General features: G+C 56.6%; 3 protein-coding genes across 8 annotated transcripts; all 3 read right to left on the reverse strand.

Annotated features, from left to right (window-relative positions):
- Positions 1-433: 433 nt before the first annotated feature.
- Positions 434-3,530, reverse strand: ZGLP1 (zinc finger GATA like protein 1). The gene is made up of 6 exons (XM_042249931.2): positions 3,393-3,530; positions 2,784-3,146; positions 1,506-1,594; positions 1,041-1,134; positions 753-878; positions 434-615 (listed from the first exon to the last, which is right to left on the reverse strand). The coding sequence occupies exons 1-6, from the start codon at positions 3,527-3,529 to the stop codon at positions 552-554; spliced, it is 873 nt and encodes a 290-aa protein (XP_042105865.1). The 5' UTR covers position 3,530; the 3' UTR covers positions 434-551.
- A 494-nt stretch (positions 3,531-4,024) lies between these two features.
- FDX2 (ferredoxin 2) lies at positions 4,025-8,351 on the reverse strand. Of its 3 annotated transcripts, none has more exons than XM_027969623.2 (5): positions 8,139-8,301; positions 7,997-8,051; positions 7,679-7,785; positions 4,645-4,732; positions 4,025-4,453 (listed from the first exon to the last, which is right to left on the reverse strand). In XM_027969623.2, exons 1-5 carry the CDS (start codon positions 8,290-8,292, stop codon positions 4,297-4,299), a joined length of 561 nt encoding a protein of 186 aa, XP_027825424.1. In that variant the 5' UTR covers positions 8,293-8,301; the 3' UTR covers positions 4,025-4,296. The 3 variants fall into 3 exon arrangements, with proteins under 3 accessions (XP_027825424.1, XP_042105867.2, XP_060272265.1); XM_042249933.2 differs by lacking the exon at positions 4,025-4,453 and adding an exon at positions 7,296-7,415 and having other exon boundaries at positions 8,139-8,351; XM_060416282.1 differs by lacking the exon at positions 4,025-4,453 and adding an exon at positions 7,227-7,415 and having other exon boundaries at positions 8,139-8,351.
- A 173-nt stretch (positions 8,352-8,524) lies between these two features.
- Positions 8,525-22,239, reverse strand: RAVER1 (ribonucleoprotein, PTB binding 1). Of its 4 annotated transcripts, none has more exons than XM_027969621.2 (14): positions 21,999-22,239; positions 20,415-20,481; positions 18,352-18,821; positions 14,575-14,766; positions 14,347-14,476; positions 13,921-14,015; positions 12,868-12,955; positions 12,343-12,554; positions 12,152-12,245; positions 11,940-12,076; positions 11,109-11,183; positions 10,506-10,646; positions 10,002-10,085; positions 8,525-9,912 (listed from the first exon to the last, which is right to left on the reverse strand). In XM_027969621.2, the coding sequence occupies exons 1-14, from the start codon at positions 22,215-22,217 to the stop codon at positions 9,766-9,768; spliced, it is 2,151 nt and encodes a 716-aa protein (XP_027825422.1). In that variant the 5' UTR covers positions 22,218-22,239; the 3' UTR covers positions 8,525-9,765. The 4 variants fall into 4 exon arrangements, with proteins under 4 accessions (XP_027825422.1, XP_027825420.1, XP_027825419.1 ...); XM_027969619.2 differs by having other exon boundaries at positions 10,002-10,127; XM_027969618.2 differs by having other exon boundaries at positions 11,940-12,245.
- Positions 22,240-22,323: the final 84 nt, after the last annotated feature.

Genomic DNA, 22,323 nt, shown 5'->3' on the forward strand with positions numbered 1-22,323 from the left:
GTGTGTCTGCTGATGTATCTCTGGTGTGTTTTGATGTATCTGCCAGCCTGTGTGTCTGTCTTGGGTTTTTTTAAAAAAAAAATTTTTTTTTAAAGTTTTGGTTGCAGTGCACGGCACGCAGGATCTTAGTTCTCTGGCCGGGGACTGAACCCTTGCCTCCTGCATGGGGACCACAGAGTTCTCACCACTGGACTGCCAGGGAAGTCCTTGTGTCTGTCTTTCTGAATGTGCTGCCTCTGGGTGTGCTGGCAGTTGCCCTCTATGGGATGTTGTAACAAAGGTGACTGTCTTGTGGGGCAGAGGCTGATAGCTGTTTAGATGACTGTCTGGGTCCCTTGGAAAACCCGGTGAAAAAACCCCTCCCCCACATTCCCAGGCCAGGGGAGAGGCAGGTGAGGGCGCGCAAGGTGGGGTCCCAAAGTTACAGTGCCCCTTCTGAACAGATCTATTCTTTATTGTCACTTTATTAACAATATGAGTGTCAGTGCTGACAGCACTTCCTGAGGGGGGTGCTCAGCCAAGCCTGATTGAAGCAGGAGCCAAAGAGGGGGCTAGTGACCCCCCCCCAACCAGGAGCTCTGGGGCCTTGAGGCCTGGGTCTTCCATCTGAGGTCTCTGCATGGGGAGGGGGTGGAAAGGAGGTAGGCTGGACCCCTCTAGATTCAGGCTCTTCCCCCTAGGAGGAATTCAGCCCACATTCCCCATGGAGAAACTGAGGCAGGACAGGCTCGGCTGAGTGAGGAAGGGCTTACCCTTCCTGAGCTGAGGCTGGGTGGGGGCCCAGGGACACCCCACATCTGCCACATAGCTTCTTGGGCTGCACATTTTTCCTGGGCACCAGCCAGCAGCTAGAGCACCGGGTGCCATATTTCTTGTACCTGGGATGGGGGTGCAAGAAACCGACATTCAGCAGGCAGGGGGAGCCCAGAAACCGCCACGAGAGAGGCACATTCCCAGAGGTGGGTGTTTTCCCAATACCCCATGCTAAGTGCAGACTCAAGTGAGGACCCCACCCCCAACCCCTCGTCCATTTTGAGGACCTGATGCCACAAGCGTTGCAGAGAGGGGTACCATCCTCAGCATCTCTCCACAGAGGGGTCCTCTTGGTCTTACAGGAAGCACAGCAGCGGGGCGCTGAAAGGGCAGAGGCCAAAGGGCAGGGGTCAGAGGCCAAGAGCCTGAGCTCCGGAGACCTGTGTGGGATGGGCCTTTTGTGTACATGTGGGTGGGAGGGGGCTCTCTGTGAAAGCCACCCCCCCACACTCCCAGCCAGCCCCAGATCTAAGACAGACGGAAAGCCAGGAAGGGAGACAGATGGCAAAGCTCAGCAGAGGAGGAAGCTGGGGGTGGGAGTGACTCAGCTTGAGTGGATGGGGGATGCTGCGACTGCTCCTGGATGGGTCTAAATAGGGAAGCGGGACGGGGAGAAAGATAAGGAAGAAAAGAAAATGCTGCCCCCTTCACCTTTCCCCAGTATTTATAGCTCTTAAGTCTCCAGGACTCACCCAGGGCCTCGCTGCCTCCCGGGTTGGCCTCTGGGCCTCTGGAAGGGCCTGGAGTGGGAGACCCTGGAGAGCGGCTGCTGCAGGCCAGGCTGGGGAGTAGACAGGGCATTAGCACAGAGGGTCTGGATCCTGCCCCAGACAGCCCCCAAATTTCAGATTTTTAAATGATATGTATTTATTTAGTTTTGGGCTACACCGTGGCTTGTGGGATCTTAGTTCCCCAACCAGGATAGAACCCACGCCTTCAGCAATGAAAGCGCAGAGTCTCAGCCACAGGACTGCCAGGGAGTTCCCCCAAATGAAGATTTACTATCAAGGCATCTGGCACTGTCCCCTCTCCCCCAACCAAGGGGGCATCTGATGTCTGAAAGGCCTGGCCCTGCCCCTCATTAGTAATCATAAACATAATAATCTGAGGAGACAGTAAGCCTATGGCCAGCTTTGTCAGGTTGAAAACTCAATTCTCCCTTGTCCTTGCTGTGTGATGGGGATTTCATCCTCTGTGCCTCAGTTTCTGCATCTGTAAAGTGGGCTTCACAAGGCCTCAGCGAGTCCATACACACCAAGTGCTGTTACCTCTGTGGCTAATGTCATGTCTGACAAATGGTAGCTATTATCTTTGCAGGAAAAACTAACAGAAGCAGCAGCCCCCAGGTATGTTGAGGCCATTTCACTAGGAGAAGACTCTGGCTCAGTCCTGGATTTGACTGGCTCGTAGCAGAAAGGACAGGAACAGGCATCAGCCTGAGGTCTCGCTCAGAGATGAGGCTGTTTGGACTTCCCTGGCAGTCCAGTGGTTAAAACTCTGCGCACCCAATGGAGGGGGGTGAGTGTTCCACCCTTGGTCAGGGAACTAAGATCTGACAGGCCAAAAAAAGTTTTTTAAAAATATAAATAAATAAATAAAGGAGAAAGGCAGTTACAGAGATGAGGCCATTTGTAATGCAGGCCTGGGGTGGTAGTCCATAAGCAAATGCCTGGAAGCACCTCCCTACCCCCCAGCACTATTATTATTGTTTAGTTGCTGAGTCCTCTCTCCAACTCTTCTTGACCCCATGGACTATAGCCTGCCAGACTCCTTTATCCATGGAATTTCCCAGGCAAAAGAATACTGAAGCAGGTTGCTATTTCCTTCTCCAGAGGATTTTCCCCACCCAGGGATCAAACCCGCATCTCCTGCATTGGCAGGTGGATTCTTTACCACTGAGCCACTAGGGAAGCCCCCCTGCTATTGTTATTACTTGCATAAAGGGTGCCCTTGCCCAGGCCAGCTCCTACCTGTAACTGGGTATAATCTGTAGGCTGGAATCCGGCTTTATCTGAAACTTCAGGGTCACCCCCTCAAAGAGGGGGTCCACTTTTTCGGCACCCCGCTGGGGGTTTGACTGCTTCCGGGGCCTCCTCTGTGGTTGGGCTGGAGAAGTCGAGGGAGCCTGTGGGGGCCCCAGGTTGGGGCTCTGCTGGCTGACTGGGGTCAGCATGTTCTCAGCATCCTTGGCCAGAGGTAGGGGTCCCAGGGCCTTTGGCTCCCAGTAGGGCCCCAGGGCCTGGGTGTCCCAGGGGGTCTGGGCCAGCTCCTCTGCTGTCTCTTGGAGGAAGCGCAGGGCAGTGACCGAGTCTTCGTGTGCAGACCAGAAGGACCTGGGGACAACGGCCGGTGTGGTCACCCCCTTCCGTGGGCGGCAACTATGAGGGTCTCAAAGACATGGAGCAAGAACTGCACAGTCTCTGACCCCCATATGACCCCCCAATATCCCTGGGGATCAGGATCTCGTCCTTGCAAGTACCAGTAACTAACATTTTGACCCCTCAGTAACCCTAGGAACCAGAGATCATGACCCATTGACCACTGGGCCAGCTGGGGGGAAGGGCTGCTCGTGTACGCACCTGCCACTGGGTCTGAAGCATCCCAGGGTTCTTGATGCCTGCCGGATCGGGGGTTCCGGGGACGGCTCGGGGTTCAGGCAGGGCGGCGCTAGCAGCTCTCGAAGCATGGCGAAGTCCGGGGCTGCCTCGGCCTCCATTGCGTCCTAGCCCAGCCCCCCTTCCCAAATCTCGCTTGGCCCCGCCCACGCCGGGCCCACTTGATGAGCCCCACCTGCGTGGGGGGGCGCTTCTGGCTGAGGGTGCAAGGGGCTCCACCTGGGGGGGCGGGGGGCGGGGCCAGTAGGATTGGGCGCCTCTAGCGGGTGATGTTGGGCACGGGCTTCCAAGACTCCACCCTCAGGCCCGCCTGGGTCCCTCTCTCCCTTCCGACTCTGCTCAGACTATGTGATTACCCCTTGTGGCCAACGGCGGCCTGGGGCCCTCCAAATCCCTCCGCGACGGCGGGGCGGGGCCTTGCCATGCTGATCCTCTGGCTCACGGAACCTCTGCTTCAGACCTCTCTGCCTCAGTTTCCCACTGGCCCATCAACCGCCGTGGTAGGGGAAAGCTGGGGAGGTCTGGAAGATGCAGCTGTAGATCCCAGAGCCTGCACCCACCCCCACCAACCCCAAGGACGCTCAAGATGCCAGATATCTGTGAGACAGTTTTATTATCGCTCCAATTAGATTCCACCCCTATCCACACCCCCATTCTCAGGAGCTTGGTTGAGGCGGCCCCATTAGGGGCCCTGACCCCACCGGAGCTGGGACATGGGATCTCTCTGAAGCAAGGGTTTTGACTTTCTGGGTGCTTCCGCCATCCCTCTCCGATCTGTCCGCGCTCCGGGCTGGGCTGGCATCTTGGCTGTGTTCTTCCAGTCCTGGCCCTGCGGCCGTCAGTGTCTGGGACCGTCCAGCTGCCCGAGTCAGTGGGGCTTGGGGACGTGGCCATCCACATAGAAGTTCCTGGTGATCTTGGGCAGGGTGAATTCGGCCCCTTCCAGCTCAGGAGTCAGCACGATCTGGCAGCCCAGCCGGGAGTTCTCTTGGAGGAGAGGGGCCATATCCAGCATGTCGTCCTCCCTGGAGTAAAAGGCGGCAGTAGTTGTTAATGGATCCAGGGTTAGGGGCCAGAAGGGAAGCTCTCCCGCCAGCAGCAGGAGGGTAGAGAAAAGCTGGGGCTGCCTTCTGCTATGGCCTGGGTGGATCCCGAAATGCCGAGGCTCAGCAACCAAGCCTTGCAGCTCAGAGCTGGGAGGGGCCACCCTGCTCACCTCTCATCAGGAGGTGGCAGAAGGTCCAGGTGGTCTTCACTCACATACACGTGGCAGGTGGAGCACGCCAAGGAAGCTTCGCAGGCCCCTGGGAGCGGCAAGTGAGGGACCATTGGTGAGGGACTGTTCTTGGGCAAGCGCCATTCAGAGAAGGGCTTAAAAAAAAAATCCCTTTGTTTCTTATTTTTTTGGGGGGTGGGGTAGGGAGCTACACCCTGAGGCTTGTGGGATCTTAGTTCCCGATCAGTGATCAAACCCAGGTCTATGGCAATGAAAACAACTGGACTACGAAGGAATCCGGTGAATCTCTTTGTTTTACCGTGTGACTCTCATTTCTTCCTCCCAGGCCTGCAGGCCCACTCTGTGCATCCTCCACCCTGTCACTGACTTGGCTGACTGTTGCTGATCTGCACACAGGTTTTGCAAACGGACTTCAGGGTTCCCCCCAAACTCTCCAGCAGGCTGATGACCAGGCTGGGTACCTGGCACCATTAACGAGGGTGGACTGGACTTCAGTGTAGCTGAGAGGGGACAGGCCAGACAGGTTCCCTGTAGTCTGTGAACCCTTGCTGAGACCCTGCCACTTTGCTGGGCTGCCTGATGCTCCTGAAGGAGGGACTGACTCACTCAGCATCTAGTGCTGCAACAGGAGAAGGGGTCAGGAAATAAAGGGGTGAAAGGTACAGAGTCGAGGGTTTCCTGCTTCCCCCGGACACATTCCCAAGCTTCTGACTGAGCACTGGGCACTGTGCTTCCGGATAGTATCCTCTTCCAAAGGGTTTTCATAGATAGAATAAAATCCAAACTCGTTACCTCAGTCCTTGAGATTCTCTCACCTCACTGCACTCACCTACTTCAGCCACCCCAGCCCCCTCGCTCAATTCCTCCATGCCGAGCTCAGCCCCTACCACAGGACCTTTGCACTTGGCATACTCTTGATCTGGGATGCTATTCTCTCCAGTCTTTCCATAGCTAGGTCCTTTTTGTCTTGGGGCACTACTCAGTTATCCTCCAAGTTCCCATCTCCTATTTCTTGTCCTTCCCCCAACTCTTGTTATCTCTTTAAAAATTTCTGGACAGCATTTATCACAATCTGAAGTTACCACCATCATTTCTGGGTTTTCCTGTGCTCTGTCAACCTGCCTCTTTTTTCTGCATTCAGCACTGAGCCTGGGAGGTTGTAGATGCCTTGAGAGATACTTGTTCTAAGTAAAGAGGACAGAATTCTCCTTCCTCTTCCAGACAGGTCGGACCATGAGGGTGGAGCTGCAAGACAGCTTTCTGACCCAGCAGACCCTCCCTCGTGGGCTGCAGTGACTAACTTGCCCACCTTCCCTGTCTGGAGAAACAGTCTGGGCCTCAAAACTCAAGTCATCCCCAGGTGTCTTTCTCAGCCCTCTCTCCCAGCTCGTTAACGTACTTACCACATGAGACAGAGATAAACCTAATATAATCATTCCAACTACTCAGTGCACACCAACCACGTGCCAGGTATTACACACGTGAAATCTGCTTAATCTTCACAGCAACCCGGTGAGATAGGAACTAAATTATCCTACTTTATAGATGAGGAGGCTGAAAGATGGTAAGTAACTTGCTCAGGGTCACACAGCTGGCAACAGAAAAATCTGAACACAGGCCACGTGCTTCAAAAACCCATGTTCTAATCTTTGTCATGAACTGCCAGCCACTGGATTCCAGAACAGAACTTAAGGTAGGTCTGCCAGGACTGCTCCCAATTCATCCCCCTCCCCCAACCATTGTCTAATGATTAAATCAGCTCCTTATTATATACACCGGGGCTTCTCAGGTGGTGCAATGGTAAAGAATCCGCCTGCCAATGCAGGAGATGCAAGAGATGTGGGTTTGATCCCTGGGTCAGGAAGACCCTCTGGAGTAGGAAACGGCAACCCACTCCAGTATTCTTGCCTGCAAAATTCCATGGATAGAGGAGTCCATGGGGTTGCAGAGAGTCCAACACAACTGAGCACGTACTCATGCCATGCATACATCCATACACCCAACACTATATACTTTTGAAAAGACCACTCTCCTAGTTGCTCATGATATAATTACATGTTTATGCATGGGATTATTGTCCCTATTAGGCTGAAACTGGCGTGAAATGACAAGGGCCTTATCTGCTTTTTTACATTGCTACCTGGCACACAGTATGTGTTCAATATTCACAGAAGAGTAGCACAGATTAGTGGCTAAGATAGGCTGGGTTTGAATCTAGTTTTGCCACTTACTTGACCTTGGACCAGGTCTGCTCAACCTGAGGCTGTTTCCTCACCTATAAAACAGGATAACATTCTCGCCTATTGCATAATGTTGTCATGAAATAGATTCAATCAGTCAAAATGTGGTAAGGGGCTTAAAGTAACGTCTGCTATTATTATCCTTCCTTTAGCAAATACTGATTTAATACCTGTTACATTTAAATACCGTGACAGGCAACAGATGAGTGTGAACAGGCAAACACGGTTTCTGACTTCATTTTGGGGAGAAACGACAAAGAAGGAAACAAAACAATGAGAAGTGCTATGCAGACAATACGGCACGCTGATAAGAACAGTTACTGGGGCATGGGGACTGCAGCCGGGCCGAGAGGGACACGATTGTCAGGAGGATGACATCTACAGCAAGACCTGAAGGATGATGAGCCAGAAGGTCTGGTGGGAAAGCACTTTCGATGGAACACCAAACGCGAAGGCCCTGAGGCAGGCATGAACTTGGCTATTTGAGGAACGGCAAGCAAGTCAGTGTGGCTAGAAGAGAGGAAGGAAAAAGGAAGAAAATACAAGCTCCTGGCAGGCAGGAGTTTTAGGAACCTCTACTAAATGCTCAATAAATAACTGCTGAATGAATAAAGATTATGAGAGCAGGGGATGAGATCCTGGTGAGGAGTCTGAAGTAAACCATGCTGGGTGGGAAGCCGTGCAAGATTAAGTAGTGGAGAATCCTATCTCACTTGTGGGTTTTTTAAACAAATGAATAAAGATATCTCCAATTCCCTATGCCCGGCTCCCACCTTCCAGATCCAACCCATGGCGCTGGGCCAGGTGGAGAACATTGTCCCCGACTCTGCCGCTCACCGGAATCCGTTGGCCTGACCTGTCCACGAACACCACGTTCACCCTGGGGACAGATGAGAGTGCAGATGCCTCAACTGGATGATGGGCGCAGGGGCCAGGTGGAATATAGGCTGAGGAACTCATGCTTGGGGTTTGACGGGACATGGAAATAGGGTGATGCAGAAGGGGGGACACAGGGATGAGGCTGTATGGCAACGTGGGGACCGGAGGAACCCCGTGCTATTATTAACGGGGGACTTGGCTCCCACACTCACACGTCCCCGGGCCGCTCGGGGCCGCCGGCTTCTTCCTCCCCCGCCGGGCACGAGCCTGGAAAACACGGTTGGGTGAGCTGCCGTGCCCGGCACAGCTGACGTACGATGGGTTAACGATGCCCAGCCGAGGCTCCCCAGGTACCTGTCGCCCGGAATTTCCTGGCTATCGCTGGCGCCGCCGCCTCCCCGGACCCCCAAAAGCCTCCAGGTCGGCTCCACCAGGCACCTCTGGCAGCCCGCAGCAGGAACCCAGCATTCACACCTCCCCAGGCCACGGAGGCGGCCATGACAGGCATCACGTGACCAGAGACTAAGCATGCGCCTTGGCGCGTTTAGAAGCGACGGCCCTGTAATTACCCGAATACAAGCGCCTTTTCTTTTTTTGGCGTCGCTGCACGGGAAGGAGGCGAGTCCAGGGGAGGCTGCCAAAGTGGGAGGGCAGTGCACAGGCTCGAATGAGCCAAGACCTGCAGGGCTATCCCAGACCTCCCACCCAGGCACATTGTCCCAAGAACCAGCCGGATCTGCTTTCTTTAAAACCATTTACTTACAAACTTTAATTCAGCAAAGGTTTGTGTGAGATTGGGGAGGAGACAGCCCCCCGGAGTGGATGTGGACGCCGAGTCAGGGGAGGGGAGCTGGGTGGCCCAGCTGGCCAGGGTCACGGCCCAGGGTCACCTCAGGCTAACAGGTCCTGCTGGTGGGAAGGGGCAGAGTTTATCTGCACCTTGTCTTATTTTCCAGCACTGGGCCATAGGGAGGCCAGCTCTGGGTGATCTGGCTTGGGGATGACAAGGCAGGGCTCATCTTCAACATGGGGGAGAGGACAGAGGCTCAGTCAGATGCACAATGCCCGACAGACAGTAGGACAGCAGGGAAACTGGGTTAAGCTGGCAGAGAAAGCCCACCCCGCACCTAGGCCTGGGCAGAAAGGGCTGGTGGGACCAGTTTGCCAAGACCAAAACTTTGGCCTTCTACTGTCCCCACAATCGGGGACCTTGGGTAGAAGGGCCCAATCCCCAGGCCAGAGCCATTTGGTCCTGAGTCAAGCTTCCGGAGCTCAGCATCTGAGAGGCTCTGGCCGGCGGGGTCTGGGGCCTGGCTTTTAAGGCATCAGAAGGCAAGGGGACTATGGTAGGGAGCAGGGGACCTGGAGCTGGGGTACAGGCCAGAGAGGGCAGGCCAGGGCAAGAGACAGCCATGCCTGCAACAAGTGTGGGAGAAACAAAAAAGGGCTGAGCCATTTTAAACCGGAAAGTATGGAATGGAGGCCCAGACATGCTGGGCCTTGAAGGAATCAGAGCTGAGGGGGCAGGGAGGGAACATCCTGGACTGTTTAAAAATAATAAAAATTAGAAAAGGAAACTGAAGTCAATTGTCAAAGTTAGAAAAGGGGGGACAGTCTCTGATCCTCACGGGAGGTCAGGGAAACCTCCAAGGCACTCGAAAGGCCAAGATACAGGAGCAACGAGGCAGGAGGGGACTCCCAGAGAGATGGACACAGGCGGACACAGTGGCAGGGGGGAGGGGAGAGAGAGCAGGCTGGTGCCCCTCCCTCTTAAGGCTGCAGGGTTTCCATGCTGGGAGCAGGCCAGAGGTGCAGAGTGCTCCCAGATGCCCCCCGCACTCCTTGGGCTCCTGCTGGTTGGTCAGCAAAGTCTTTCAGAGATTTTTCTATTACCCAAAGGAAAAGAAAACTAACAACAAAACACCAGAAAACCCCAAAGCGATTTGGTGCAGGTCTTTGAGCATCTCCAGCACTTGGCCCTTTAGAAAATCCTCTTGCGCTTCAGGTAGGAATCTGCGTAGTGGCCACCAAGGCCCTGGGAGTGCTGGCCCACATAGCTGCCTTCTGGACTGGGCTCAGGTGAGGGCAGCAGGTGGGCGAAGCTGCGTTTCTGTCCACCCAGTGGGGTCTGGAGACAGAGGGGAAGGGCTGGTGGGTCGGGGGCCACCCAGGGGCCACCACTCCCCAGCCCTGAGGGTCCCCACCCCCTGCCTGTACCTTCAGCAAGTGGCTGTGGCCATTGGGCCCAGGGCCGAGGCCCAGGAGCCCTTCTCCGGAGCCCAGTGGGGAGGAGCCAACCACCTGGGAGAAATGGGAAATGTGGGATGGGAGAGGAAGCAGCCCCTGGAGCAGAGGCGAGGGTTTCATGTTGAAATCCTGCCGCTGCCAGTTATGAGCTCTGAGACTGGGGGCTGATTATGTCATCCTTCTGGGCCTCAGTTTCTTCATCTGTGGGTTGGGGCTATATCACCCACACCCTAGGCTGCTGGGGTAGGAAGTGAGAGGCCCAGAAGCCTGGGCAGTACTACATGCAAGACATAAGGCTTGAGGAGGACAGCCTGTTTTAGCTCAGCCCTGAGCAAAACTGACCCCTGCCACCCCCCTGGCCATGACACTGAAGGCCCCCGGGGCCCCATGCATGCTAGTTGCCCCAGGGGCCTCGTTCTCAGGGGGCGGGGTGGGGTGGGGGGGGGGGGGGGGTGGGTGGGGGGGTCGCCTCACCTTGTTAAGGTGGCTCTGCCTGAGGCCAGCCTGCAGGCCGCTGGTGAAGCAGGACGTGGGGGAGCCCGCATAGAGGTGGGAGAGAGGCCCGGCGCCACCTCCACCGCCCCGATCGCCAAAGCCACCGGGTGGGGGGGACATCTGCAGAAAGGAGGCCGGCTCAGTAAGGCAGGTCACTGCCGTGCCACCCACTTTGGGAGGTCCCCCAAACAAGTCTGGGCTCTGGCGCCTAGGAGAGTGTGTGACAATGCCAGCAGAGGGGCCAGCGGGCCCTTCCTCCTCCGGGGAACCCCGGGACCACTACCACATGCATGAGCACAGGCTGGCTAGCTGCAGGATGAGGCCCAAGTGGAACAGGGAAGTCACTGCAGCCGGGGCTGCATCTCCAGCCTACTGACTGCCAGACACATGAAGGAAGCCACTGCGAACCCCCACGGCCCAGCTGAACTGCCTGGTGACTACAAATAACTGCCCCCCCCACCCCCCGCGAGTGAGAATAATAAAATATTTTCTGTTCTAAGTCACAAAGTACTGGGACTGCTTCTTATGCAGCATGAGCTAACTGATACATCCAGGAGGTGGGATGGACAGGGAGGCTCTTACTCTGTGTCGGCTGGGTCCGTGAGGCCCAAGGGTTGGCTCCCGTGGGTGGGAGAAGAGCCGCCGAGGTCCCACATCCTGAATGAGAGTGGGAGAAGCATGTTGAGTGCAGGGGGCGGGGGTGTGTCTATAACCAACCTCACCTAAATTCAGTTCCACAGCACAGCTGTCACTGGGGAAGTCTGCCTCCTCCAGGAGGGGCCAGACTCTAGTGCCTGGGGCAAACTCAGCAAGCAGGGTGGGGCAGTGACACAGAAGTGGTGCCTGGTCCCAGGGGGTGGCTGCACCTGGAACCCAGAGAGCTGTGAAGGTGTGAGGCAGGAGCTTGGAGTCTTTTAAGGCAAGCAGGGCACCCAGGTGCGAACTCTTGTGGTCTCAGTATTTTGTCACTGGCATTTATCTCTTTTTTTTTTTTAAATCCAGTGTGGGCCAAACACAACACATATGGCCAGTCTGCAACATCTGGCTTAGAAGTCAGAACCATAGAAGGAGCAGTTCTCCAGGGACCGAGATGGGGACTGCAGAGGGGAGCAGTGAGAAGGACAGACAGACAGAGAGGAGGCTGAGCCTTCATCTGTTACGGAGAAGCAGACGTGTGGCCACAGGCCTCTTGGGAGAGAAAGACTGACTGACAGGAAGCAGGGTTTGATGATGCGCAGAGACAAACAGACAAGAGACTTGAGCGCAGGGACCACGTCTGGCATGTTCCCTCCTGTCTCCCATGCACTCAGCCCAGCCCAGCAGTCAGTATTAGATGTCGGACTGGAGAATGACGTGCTCTCGGCACACAGGGCCTTTGGGAGGGCTGCCCCCAGGGTGGCCGCATATACTTACTGAGGGGTATTCGAAGCCATAGCTGTCGGGCAGCCCTGGTTCGGGGGGTAGGCGGGCGCTGGAGAGGGGGCTGAGCAGGCGGGACTTGAGCTGGAAGGCTTTGCTGCTGCTGCCACCTCCACCACCGCCTCCGGGGGCTGGGGGGTGAGGCAGGGGGCCCTCAGCTGGGCGGCGGCTTCTCCCAGCGCCTCCCCAGCCCCGGGCCTCCTTACCCGCCAGGTTGCTGGCTGGGAGCAGGCTGTGTAGGTTCAGGTAGGGATTCAGGGGGATCCGGAAGTCCTTGGGGGGCTCCCCCAGCAGAGAGACCTGTGGTGGGAGGGCTAGATTCATGAGGGCTCCTGGCAGTGGAGAGCCCACAGGGCAGGAGGCTGGGGCGATGGCTGGGCACTGAGTGGGGCCTTACCCCAGGGGGTGTTGGCAGAGGCCCGCTGTCTTTCTGGAGGCCTCTGAGGCCTGCACCTCGGAGCCCCACGGGGGCGGGGGGTGGAGTAAGCTGGGGTGCTGGAGGACCCAGGCCCATGGGTTCCCGGTCACCCCCAGAGGGGCCGAGCAGTGGCGGCAGCAGGGGTGGTGGCTTCCCTCGCCGGGGTGGCAGCTCAGGGGGCAGGCCCCCTCCTACAGAGAGAAGAAGGGTGTCAGCAGCCCAACCACACAGGACCCCTTCTTCTGGGGCCTGCGAGCCTCTGCTTGGACCAGGGCCACTAAGTTTTGGACACTGAGCAGCATTCTCGAAGTCCATCAACTTCCAGGACATCCGTGGCTCCCCAAGGAGGCGGGCACCATGTGCTCAACTGACAGGTTGGGACTCAAGACAGGTTAGGTCACTTGCCCAGAGCTGCACAACTGGGAATGTACCACACCCAGGGAGGAGAAGGAAGGGGAAGTGGGATGAAGCCCAGAGAGATGGGGAAGAGGGAGTTGGCATTACCTGCAGACAGCTCCCCGAGGAGGGGGTTGGCTGGCTGGGCCCCAGGCTGGAGAGTGCCCAGAGGAGAGTCTCCCAAGATCCCAGGTTTCTAGGGACAGAGGATAGTGAGCTGGAGATGAGACGGGGGGGTCACAGGCCCAGCCCACAGCCAATCACAGGCAGACACACAGGGCATCTCCCAATGTCTGTGACACCCTGGCCATTACCCACTCGCCAACAGTGACTGAGGGCCTCCTGCATGCCAGGGCCTGCCCAGGTGCTGGGGAGACCCCAGGAACATGGGCCACGCTCAGCGGGTCAAAGCCTGTCACCCAGTCAGTTACTGTCAGCAATTCACACAGTGATGGCCACCGGTTCACACCTAGTCCCCTTGCTGATTATCACAGACGCACAGGGTCTAACACACACAACCACCCTGATTGGAGATGCAGTGTGTGACAGCCACACGTAGATTCAGTCATTCTTATTCACACAACAGGTCATGCCCACAGCCTCACCTGTCAGTTACCATCAGACACACCCAAGCCACTGACTTGCCCCCAACTGGACAGGGTGGTGTGTGTTTCTGTGTGTGTGTTTCTGTGTGTGTGCTGTCGTTTCAGTCCTGTCTGACTCTGTGACATGAAGGGCTGCAGCCCGCCAGGTTCCTCTGTCCATGGGATTCTCCAGGCAAGAATCCTGGAGTGGGCTGCCGTGCCCTCCTCCAGGGGCTCTTCCTCGCCCAGGGACTGAACCCGCGTCTCTTAAGTCTCTTGCATTGGCAGCTGGGTTCTTTACCACTAGCGCCACCTGTGTGTGGTAGGTCAGTTTTTCCGTGTGCGTGTTGAGGGAGTGGGGACAAGAGGCCCCTCTATTCCCCTGTGGGGCCTCGGCTTTCACTGTGTCACTTCCTGAGCACCTGCGAACCAGGCCCCCAGGGACACAGTCCGAGGGCCCACAGCTGGTAGATGGTAAGCTACCGGGTGGCAGAAGAAGCAGTGTTGGAAATGGAATCATGAGGGGCCTCGGGATGTGTGTGAGGAGGGAGCCTGTGGCTTACAGGCCTGAGGTTACCTTCTGACTCTGGGTCTGGAGGGCAAGCTGCAGCAGCGCTGTGGACAGGGCAGGCCCGTTGAGCAGCGGCATGGCTGGGGGCGCCCCCAGGAGGCCTAGGGGGAGACCCAGAAAATGAAGTGGTCCCAGGGTGGAACCCCCCCCCACCCCCACCTGCCGAGGAAACACAGTGCCAGGCCCATTGAGAACATGAGGACAACTGACATACCCCAAGAAACAGCCTGGGTGATGAGCTCCCCCCTCACCCCCCAGGGAAGGACAGTCCCTCCTCCATGACCCTGCCCCCTTGCAAGGGACTCAGGGCACCAGCTCCCTTGGGGAGTGTCATCCCAGACCCTCTTTGTGGGCTCATGTCACTCGGAGCTGAGACAGCAAGAGTCCAGGGAGGTGCCCAGTTCTGAGAATGCTGGGCCTCCCTCGCCTTACCCTGCTTGCCACCCGCACCGCCGTGGAGCAGGGGATTGAGCAGCAGCTGGAGGGAAGCGGAGGGCCCCAGGTTGTTGAGCAGCTGCAGGATGTTGGGCTCTGGCAGGAGCCCTTTGCCCCGATTGAGGGCCTGCAGAGAGATCAGAGGGGCAGTTCAGAGCCCTGCCTAACTCCTTGGCTCCCCCATGCCCCTCCTCTGGGGCACCCACCCCCCCAGCACACACTCACCGTGGCCTGGGCAGCAATGAGAGCGGCCAGCATGCTGCGGCCAGGGGGCCCGGGGGCGCAGAAGGAGACGCGCAGATGGCTGCCTCCCAGGGCCAGGCCGTCTGCCCGCTGCTGGGCCTCCTCTGCCATCTCTGCCGTCTCGTACTCCAGCACAGCAAAGCCCTTCAGCTGCCCGTCCTGGCCATATGCCAGCTGTGGAGGGGAGAGGCAGTTGTGAGCACCAGGGTGGCAGTGACCACCATCAGCTGAAGCGACAGCCGTGACCAGATGAGGATTCTGATGACAGTAACCCGCAGAGAGAGAATGGACTCTGGGCCCTGTGCTGCCCAGTGCCCAGTTCCTGTGTTAACTCATCGAACCTGTCAACAGCCCTGGGAGGCTGTATCCTGCCCATTATTCCGAGGGGACAGCTGAAGCTCAGAGAGGTCAGCATGTTCAAGGTCACACTGCTGGTGGGAGGGCAGAGCCAGGCTTCCCACTGGTCAGAGGCACCAGGCCTTGTGCCAGTGCCTCTTGGGGACATTGCCTGGGTTTCCGGAGTACACGCTGCAGAGCCTGGAGAGGACGGGCTGGTGGTAGAAGCAGGTAGCTCTGGAGTTCAGCCCAACTGCACGCCTCAGGCCGAGGATGCTACAAGTGCAGCTGGGAAGGGCACACAGTCTGATGGGGAGGCAGATAGCCACTGAGCTTGGGTTTAAGGCTGGTAGTGCTGGCCAGCAGGGTGGGGTCACACAGCCAGTGTGTGGCAGAAATAGAGATGTAATCAGAGGCCCCTTCACCTGCCTTAACAGCAGTCATTTGGTGCTTCAGGCCCTCAGCCCTCGATCCTAGGGGAGGATGTGTTCCAGGCCTTTTTAAAATTTTATTAGCTACGCTGCACAGCATATGGGATCTTAGTCCTAATCAGGGATCAAACCCACACCCCTTGCACTGGAAGCACAGCATCTTAACCACTGGACCACCAAAGAAGTCCCTATGTTCCAGGATTGAGGCTGTTTTGGAGATGAGAAGAGGGAGCCAAACATACCCTATGTTATGTATCAGTCACCTCCATGGGGTTCTGGGGCACCCTGGAAATCAAGCTTGAGAATAGCTTGGCAGCAAGATGCAAAGAGGAAGGCCACAGATGACCTCATGTCAGTTTAGCTCAGGTAACAAGACTCTTGGTTTTCAGGGCGTTGTGGCTGCTAGACACTTATCCAGGGCTGTCCCAGGGTGGGCAGGTCCTGGGAGAGCATCTGGCTGCGCCCCACACGCCCATGGGCCAGGGGCCACAGGTGCTGTTTCACTGCACCGCAGATATAGGTGGTCCCGGCACACCCACTTTGCAGGTGAAGTAACTCCCTGCAATTCGGGAGACTCCAGTTCAATCCCTGAGTTGGAAAGATCCCCTGGAGATGGTTACCCCCCAGTATCCTTGCCTGGAGAATCCCATGGACAGAGGAGCCTAGCGGGTTACAGTCCATGGGGTCGCAAAGAGTCGGACAGGACTGAGCAACTAACACTACTACATAGCACTCATAGTCTTTTAAGCAACTTTGCAACAAAATGAACCAATTAAGATATGACATGGGGAGGGAAGAGGGGGTTTCAGGATGGGGAACACGCGTACACCCGAGGCAGATTCATGTTGATATATGGCAAAACCAATACAATATTGTAAAGTAGCTAGCTTCCAATTAAAATAGATAAATTTATATTAAAAAAATATGTAGGGACTTCCTTGGTAGTCAGGGCTCTGAACTTCCACTACAGGGGGGCAAGGGTTTGATCCCTGGTCAGTAGTGAACTAGGATCTCACTAGTTCTGTGCAGCCAAAAAAAAATTTTTTTAATGAATAAATACAAATGACAGGTATATTTGTTTGTTGTTTAGTTGCTAAATTGTGTCCGACTCTTTTACGACCCTATGGATTATAGCCCGTCAGGCTCCTCTGTCCATGGGATTTCCCAGACAAGAATACTGGAGTGAGTTGCCATTTCCGTCTCCAGGGGATCTTCTCTACCCAGGGATGGAAGTTGCCTCTCTTGCTTGGCATGCAGGTTCTTTACCACTGAGGCACCTGGGAAGCCATATATATATCCACATATATATATATATATATACACACACACACATAAATTGACCTGTCGATAAATGACAGAGTGAGCCAGACTAGGCTGCTATGGGCTTTCCTTCACGTTCTCCTCTTAATCGTGTCGGAAATAAAACACCCCCGACATGGGCAGCAAACTCCCTTATGGGAGGCGGGGGTGCCCAGTTAAGAGCGTGGGCCCTGGGTCAGCTGCCTGATCGTGACTCCCAGTCCATCTCTTTCTGGCCAGCTTGGGGAGGTCACTGCAAGTGCCCATCCATGGCCCCTGGTTTCCTCATCTGTAAGATGAGACCATCAGCTGGATCCACTGGGTAAGGTGGCTATGGGTGGGGGACTAGCACCCACTGGCCTAGGCAGGGCAAGTTGGCCTTCAGCCCACCTCTAGTGAACACTTCACCTTTGCTGCCGGTCAGGCCCTGCACCACGGCCTGGATGGGCTGCTTCTCACAATCACATCCATCTCATCTGATGAATACAGAAAGGGGTCAAAGGGCAACTGAGGCCGTGTGGCTCCTAAATAGGGGGATGGAGGCTCAGACTTTGACCTGGTTAACTCCCAAGCTCAGGCTCTGTTCAACAAGGATGCCCTGTGTGACTGGGCTCCTTGGAGGCGGTCACCTCCTGGCCAGGGATTCAGCAGATAAGCGGGGGAATGAGTGAGCAACCATTCAAAATAACCCAGTCACAAAGCAGGACCAGATCCGTTCTGAGATGGGGACAGCCACACCCAGAGAGAGAACCTGTAACTGGTCATGGCCTTGCCGCCTTCAATCTCTAGTCAGTGGCTGCTGATTGTAAGCATGTCACCTGCGTCCTGAGTCCCATCCAGGGCCTGGCACACAGCAGGCGTGCGGCAAAAGCAGCAGCAAGCAAGGAGTGGGGTTCCTACCAACACCCACAGCAGCAGACCTGGGCTCTGAGCCCATATCCCAGCCTCCTCCAGGGTGGCCTGGGCTTCCTGGGCTGCCTCTGCCCACCCTGGCTGTCTGTCCTGAGATGTGTCAACTGATCTCCCCCTTTATCTTCAGTGTGTCCCCACCTGAAAGCACAGGTGACTCCTGCCCCTCTGGGCCGTTATGGGCAGGGTGGAGAGAGAGTAGTTAAGCCCAGTGTGTGCTGAAGGCATGTCCACTTTGGGGGCCTGGGGGCTCTCTGAAAGCTGGCCCTGGCCTATTCTCGCCCCACTGCACCTGTCACAGGGCTAGGCACCCTTACAGAAGGGCCTGACAAGTGAGACCGGAATGAACCAGGGATTGTTCTCCTAAACCACTGCATGCGGGCCGAATCTCTACTTACAAGGGTAGGAAGGAAACCAAGACTCAGAGTGAGTGACCTGTCTGGGGCCACAAGGCAGGGCTGGGATCTGGCCATGTGTGACTCAAAGCATTTTTTTTTTTTTTTTTTTACAAAAGTAGCCTTGTTTGCATTTTTCAGGGGGAGGTCAAGCAAGTCGTCAGAGGGTGCGCAGGGATCTGAACCCCAGCCATCTGGCTCCTAGCTGGGCGGTCACCCACTGTACCACATGGCCTTTCTAACAAGAACACCATTCAAAGTGGCCTCACCGCTGCCTTACTGAAAGGAACCCAAAAGACTGGAGAGAGCAGGTGACCCACAAGGCCCCTCCGAGGTGCTCTGGGCTTCGCATCTGCTCCCCAGGTCCCTGCACCGGGCACCGGGCTTACCTGGCAGAAGGTGGGAGTGTGGACGGCTGACAGCGCCCGGCGCAGGGCATCTACATCACTGAAGCCGGGTGGCAGGCGGTCAACACAGAGGCAGCGCGAGTGGAGCAGGGCAGGTGTCAGCTGCCCGGCATCTGTCCAGTGCACGTAGAGGGTGCGTGGGCCCAGGGGCTTGCCCAACAGGTCTGACTTGGCGCGGGCGGCCGAGTCCTTCTTCATGTACTCGGCGAAGCCGTAGCCCTTGGAGTGACCAGTGCGCTCACTGTAGACCAGGAAGCAGCGCTCCAGGCTGCCGAAGGGCCGCACCAGCTCCTCAAACTGCTGCTGCGTGAGACTGGGGGGCAGGTTGGCCACGCAGAGCAGGGCGTCCGTGGGCTGCAGCTGCACCGAGAGCTCCCGCTCCCGCAGGCGGCTCTGGTGGAAGGTGCTGATGGCAGCCTCCGCCTGCTCCCCATTCAGCAGCGTCACAAAGGCTGCGGCAGGTGGGAGCATGGGGTCAGCGGGGCCCCCCGAGGGCCTGCGCCTCTACCCCATGCCCGCCCACACCCACCTCCCTCTAAACCACAGGTGACCTCAGGAATACTGAACCACCAGGACATCATGGGCACCAGCGGATTGGAATAGTCGCCAGCTATAAGCAACAACAGCCAGTGTTGCCTGGCTCCTCCAGGCTTGCTCCTTACAACCCATGGTGATGCTCACGCACTGGGGGCCTGCCCCATCCTAAGAACTACTGTGTTGGCCAAAAAGTTTGGTTTTTTCTATAAGATATGCCATGTGGTAGTGGTTACCCATGTGGTCCCTGGATCCTGGGTTTCAACGCCAGCCTCTGAGTGGCTCTGAAGTCTGTTTCCTCCTTTGTCAAATGGGAATAACTTCCTCCTCACAACCACTATCTTTCCAGCAAGGAAATGGGCACAGGGCAGCGCCCTGCTCACTGGAGAAGCCTGGACTTGAACGCCGGCAGGCTGCCTCCCAGGCACCCACAGTTTTTAAGATGTTTTAATGCTTTTGGCTTCACAGCCAACTCCAACAGGCCATGTCCAATTTGTTGGTGAGAAAACTGAAGCTCGGGAGGGTAAGTCACTTGCCTGTGGCCAAACAGTGAGGACAAACCAGGACAAGAACCCAGGACTCTCAGCCTCTGGGGCCCAAAATCTTACCCACAACCCTAGTCCACCAGGTAGGCCTCGAGGGGTCGCCTATCCTCAGCTCCTTCTCGTCCATGTTACAGACTGCAGGCAACGGCCCTGACAGGTTTAACACCTGGCACAACGCCTGGTGGACACAGACATCCTCCATGCTGGGGGCCAAGACCAGTCCCTGTTCCCATAGAAATGACGACCGTGTGGAGGCAGGCGAGCGGGTCAGTAGGACAGCTTAGGGTGGTCAGTGCTATGATGGGGTACGAGGTGTGCTTGGGCACTGGGAGGAGCTGCCCTGAATGGAAGAGACGTTAAAAACACAGGGAACAGCCTGGAACCTTACGCACCTGAAGAGATGGTAAGGCTGAGGTACCTCTTTGCAAGGTAATATCAGGAGGAGCTCAGACAGGTTGTGAGGAGACAGAAGCATGATCAGGATTAGGACCAGGTTTGATCAGATTTGCAATCATATCAAAGCTGGCTGCCTAGGGGAAGGCAGGCAGGGGCATGAAATCGTGGAGGCAGAGAGGCCAGAGGGAGGCCGTCACTTCGGCAGACATGTCTCCTAGACCCAGGGCAGGACAGACTGTTGCCCCATCTGTCCCTCATCTTGGGTGCCCATCGTGGGGCATCCTTGCTGTTTCTCTTCCAGGCTACCCAGCAGATACCTGGGTACTGGGGACCCCATCCCAAACATTCCCTCTGCCGGCCAGTCCCCCAGGCCTGTCTGATCTTCTTCAAGTCCTCCAGAATAACTGGTGCCCTTCCAATCCCTTGGCTCCCATCTGGTTCATGGACCCCCTCTCTCTGCTGAACGTTGGGCCTGAAGTTCAGGAGACACTGGGCCAGGACTCTCCAGCTTCAGGGACTGTCATCACCTGCCACTAGCCCCCCCTCACCCCACCCCAGGGTCCCACAAACCTGTCCCTTTGTACTTGTCCACAAAGCAGTACTTGAGCTCATAGTCTCTGAGCAGGTCGTGCACCTCCTGTGGAGACAAGCCAAAGGACAGGGAATCACGGAGAAATGAAGAGAGCAACCCAGCGGCACATTCACGTGGACCAGCTATGAGGCAGGTCAATCACCAGCCCCATTTTACAAGTGAGAAAACAGTTTCAGAGCAGTTGCTTGCCCAAGGCCATTGCAGCCATACCTGGCAGGGCTGGGAGGCAGAGCTCAGCTATAGAACCCATGCTTTTAACCAACACAACACGCTCTTATTAGACAGTCAGGTCAGTCTGAGTTCAAGACCCAGCTCTGCCCACAGGGAAGTTGTTTAACCCGTCTGAACCTCAGTTTGCAAGACTGACTCTTTCCAACAACCCTGCAAATTGAGCATTAACATGTCCATTTTGTAGATGAGGAAACTGGAGGTTCAGAGAGGTGAAGGAAATTGTCAAAGTTCAAGCAGCTGGTCAGGGCACAGCAGTGGGAATGCCACCCCTGGGTACCTGACTGGGGACCCTGTGTACTTAATAAGCCCACATTGTGTGACTTCACGTGCCTCCCCATTCCCTCCTACTGACAGCTTCCTGCAAGCCAGCTGCGGAGGCGAGGCTCTGGGGCCTTTTACTGCCAGACACACTGTGCACCCTGCAGGAGATAAGAAACGTTTCCAGCTGGGAGATGGTGGGCAGTAGGAGGATGACTGACTCTATAAACACCTGTCTCAGATCTGTCCCCAAGTCACACCCCTCCCAACACTCCTAGGGTCCCACCACCCATGGGCAGAGAGAGCCAGTGGCAGGTGTGCTGGAGGGGCCAGGGAGCAGGGATTCTCCACAGGAGGGACAAAGAACCCATTCCATTGCTGAAGGGCAGGGCAGACTAGGTTCAATCTTCCTGGGTCCAAAGAGCACTGGGAAGTCCTGCCCCATTTGGCGCCAAGAGAAGGGCACCCCTGGATTACCAAGGATCAGCCAAGGAGGGCTACATGGAACAATGCCCCTTCCTTCTCTGCAGGTCTGTGGCATGGGGACAGGAGATGACTCCATTTTTCGAAATTAATCCTGAGGCTTTTGAGGAAAAAGGACCCCTGGGGCTGCCTTAACTTCCGATCTATCCCTAAAAGGAATTCAAAACGCTTGCTATGGAAAGGCACATTCTAGTCAATCATGAAGCTTATGGATATGAGATCCCACCACTCCATGCTAGAGCAGGAACCAACTGGCGTCCCTGATTCCACTGTCCCAATCTGGCTGTTCATTCACTATCCCCCCAACAAGGCCAAAGCTGCCCGCCCCCTTCCATTCCCCGCCCCCTTCAACCACTTGGCTCCTTCCAAGCCTCTGGTCGCCCCTAGCAACGTCCTCCCTCAGTCCAAAGTTGGTTTCTCCCTCCATCTCCGACCCCTACGTCCCGCTTTTGGTCTCTCCCGATCCCGCGTGGACTCACCGCCGACGACGCCCACCCCCGGGCATGCCACCGTTGGTGTCGCCCGGTTCCCCCCGCGCACGCGCACGGTGGTATTTCCCGCCACGCTCCCACACGGCGCCCCCCCCATACCTGGTTGGTCACGTCCCCCGGGAGGCCCCGGATCAGTATCTTGCGGCGGTTGCGGAACTGGCGTTCGGTGTGTTCCAGGCGTTTCCGGATCTCCTCTGGATCTAGCAGCGGCAGTTCTTCTTCAGGCGCCCGGCGCTCCGCGGCATCACCAGCCTCAACCTCGGCCCCAGCCTCGGGGCTCAGCGGCGGCCGGTGAGTAACGGACACGTCGGCCGCCATCTTGGGAAACCCGGCGCCTTCTGGGACCAGCGAGCCGGGGCGGAGCGGCATAGAGCGGCAACGAGGGCGCGCCCGCCGATTGGCCAAGAGGAGCCCCGCCTCCCCT

Source organism: Ovis aries, chromosome 5 (assembly GCF_016772045.2).
Source record: "Ovis aries strain OAR_USU_Benz2616 breed Rambouillet chromosome 5, ARS-UI_Ramb_v3.0, whole genome shotgun sequence".
Taxonomy (NCBI): Eukaryota; Metazoa; Chordata; class Mammalia; order Artiodactyla; family Bovidae; genus Ovis; species Ovis aries.

Coding starts and splice junctions, on each gene's coding strand:
- RAVER1 (XM_027969617.2), bottom strand. CDS start 22,217: ATGGCGGCCGACGTGTCCGTTACTCACCGGCCGCCGCTGAGCCCCGAG. Junction 14,767..18,351: donor ACACTCCCACCTTCTGCCAG/GTAAGCCCGGTG, acceptor TCCCCTCCACAG/CTGGCATATGGCCAGGACGG. Junction 12,956..13,920: donor TCCAGACCCAGAGTCAGAAG/GTAACCTCAGGC, acceptor CTCTGTCCCTAG/AAACCTGGGATCTTGGGAGA.
- ZGLP1 (XM_042249931.2), bottom strand. CDS start 3,529: ATGGAGGCCGAGGCAGCCCCGGACTTCGCCATGCTTCGAGAGCTGCTA. Junction 3,147..3,392: donor TGCTTCAGACCCAGTGGCAG/GTGCGTACACGA, acceptor CGTTGTCCCCAG/GTCCTTCTGGTCTGCACACG. Junction 1,135..1,505: donor GGGAGGCAGCGAGGCCCTGG/GTGAGTCCTGGA, acceptor CTGCCCTTTCAG/CGCCCCGCTGCTGTGCTTCC.
- FDX2 (XM_060416282.1), bottom strand. CDS start 8,314: ATGCTTAGTCTCTGGTCACGTGATGCCTGTCATGGCCGCCTCCGTGGC. Junction 7,786..7,996: donor CCCGAGCGGCCCGGGGACGT/GTGAGTGTGGGA, acceptor ATCTGTCCCCAG/GGTGAACGTGGTGTTCGTGG. Junction 7,416..7,678: donor CCATGGGTTGGATCTGGAAG/GTGGGAGCCGGG, acceptor CCTCTCTTCTAG/CCACACTGACTTGCTTGCCG.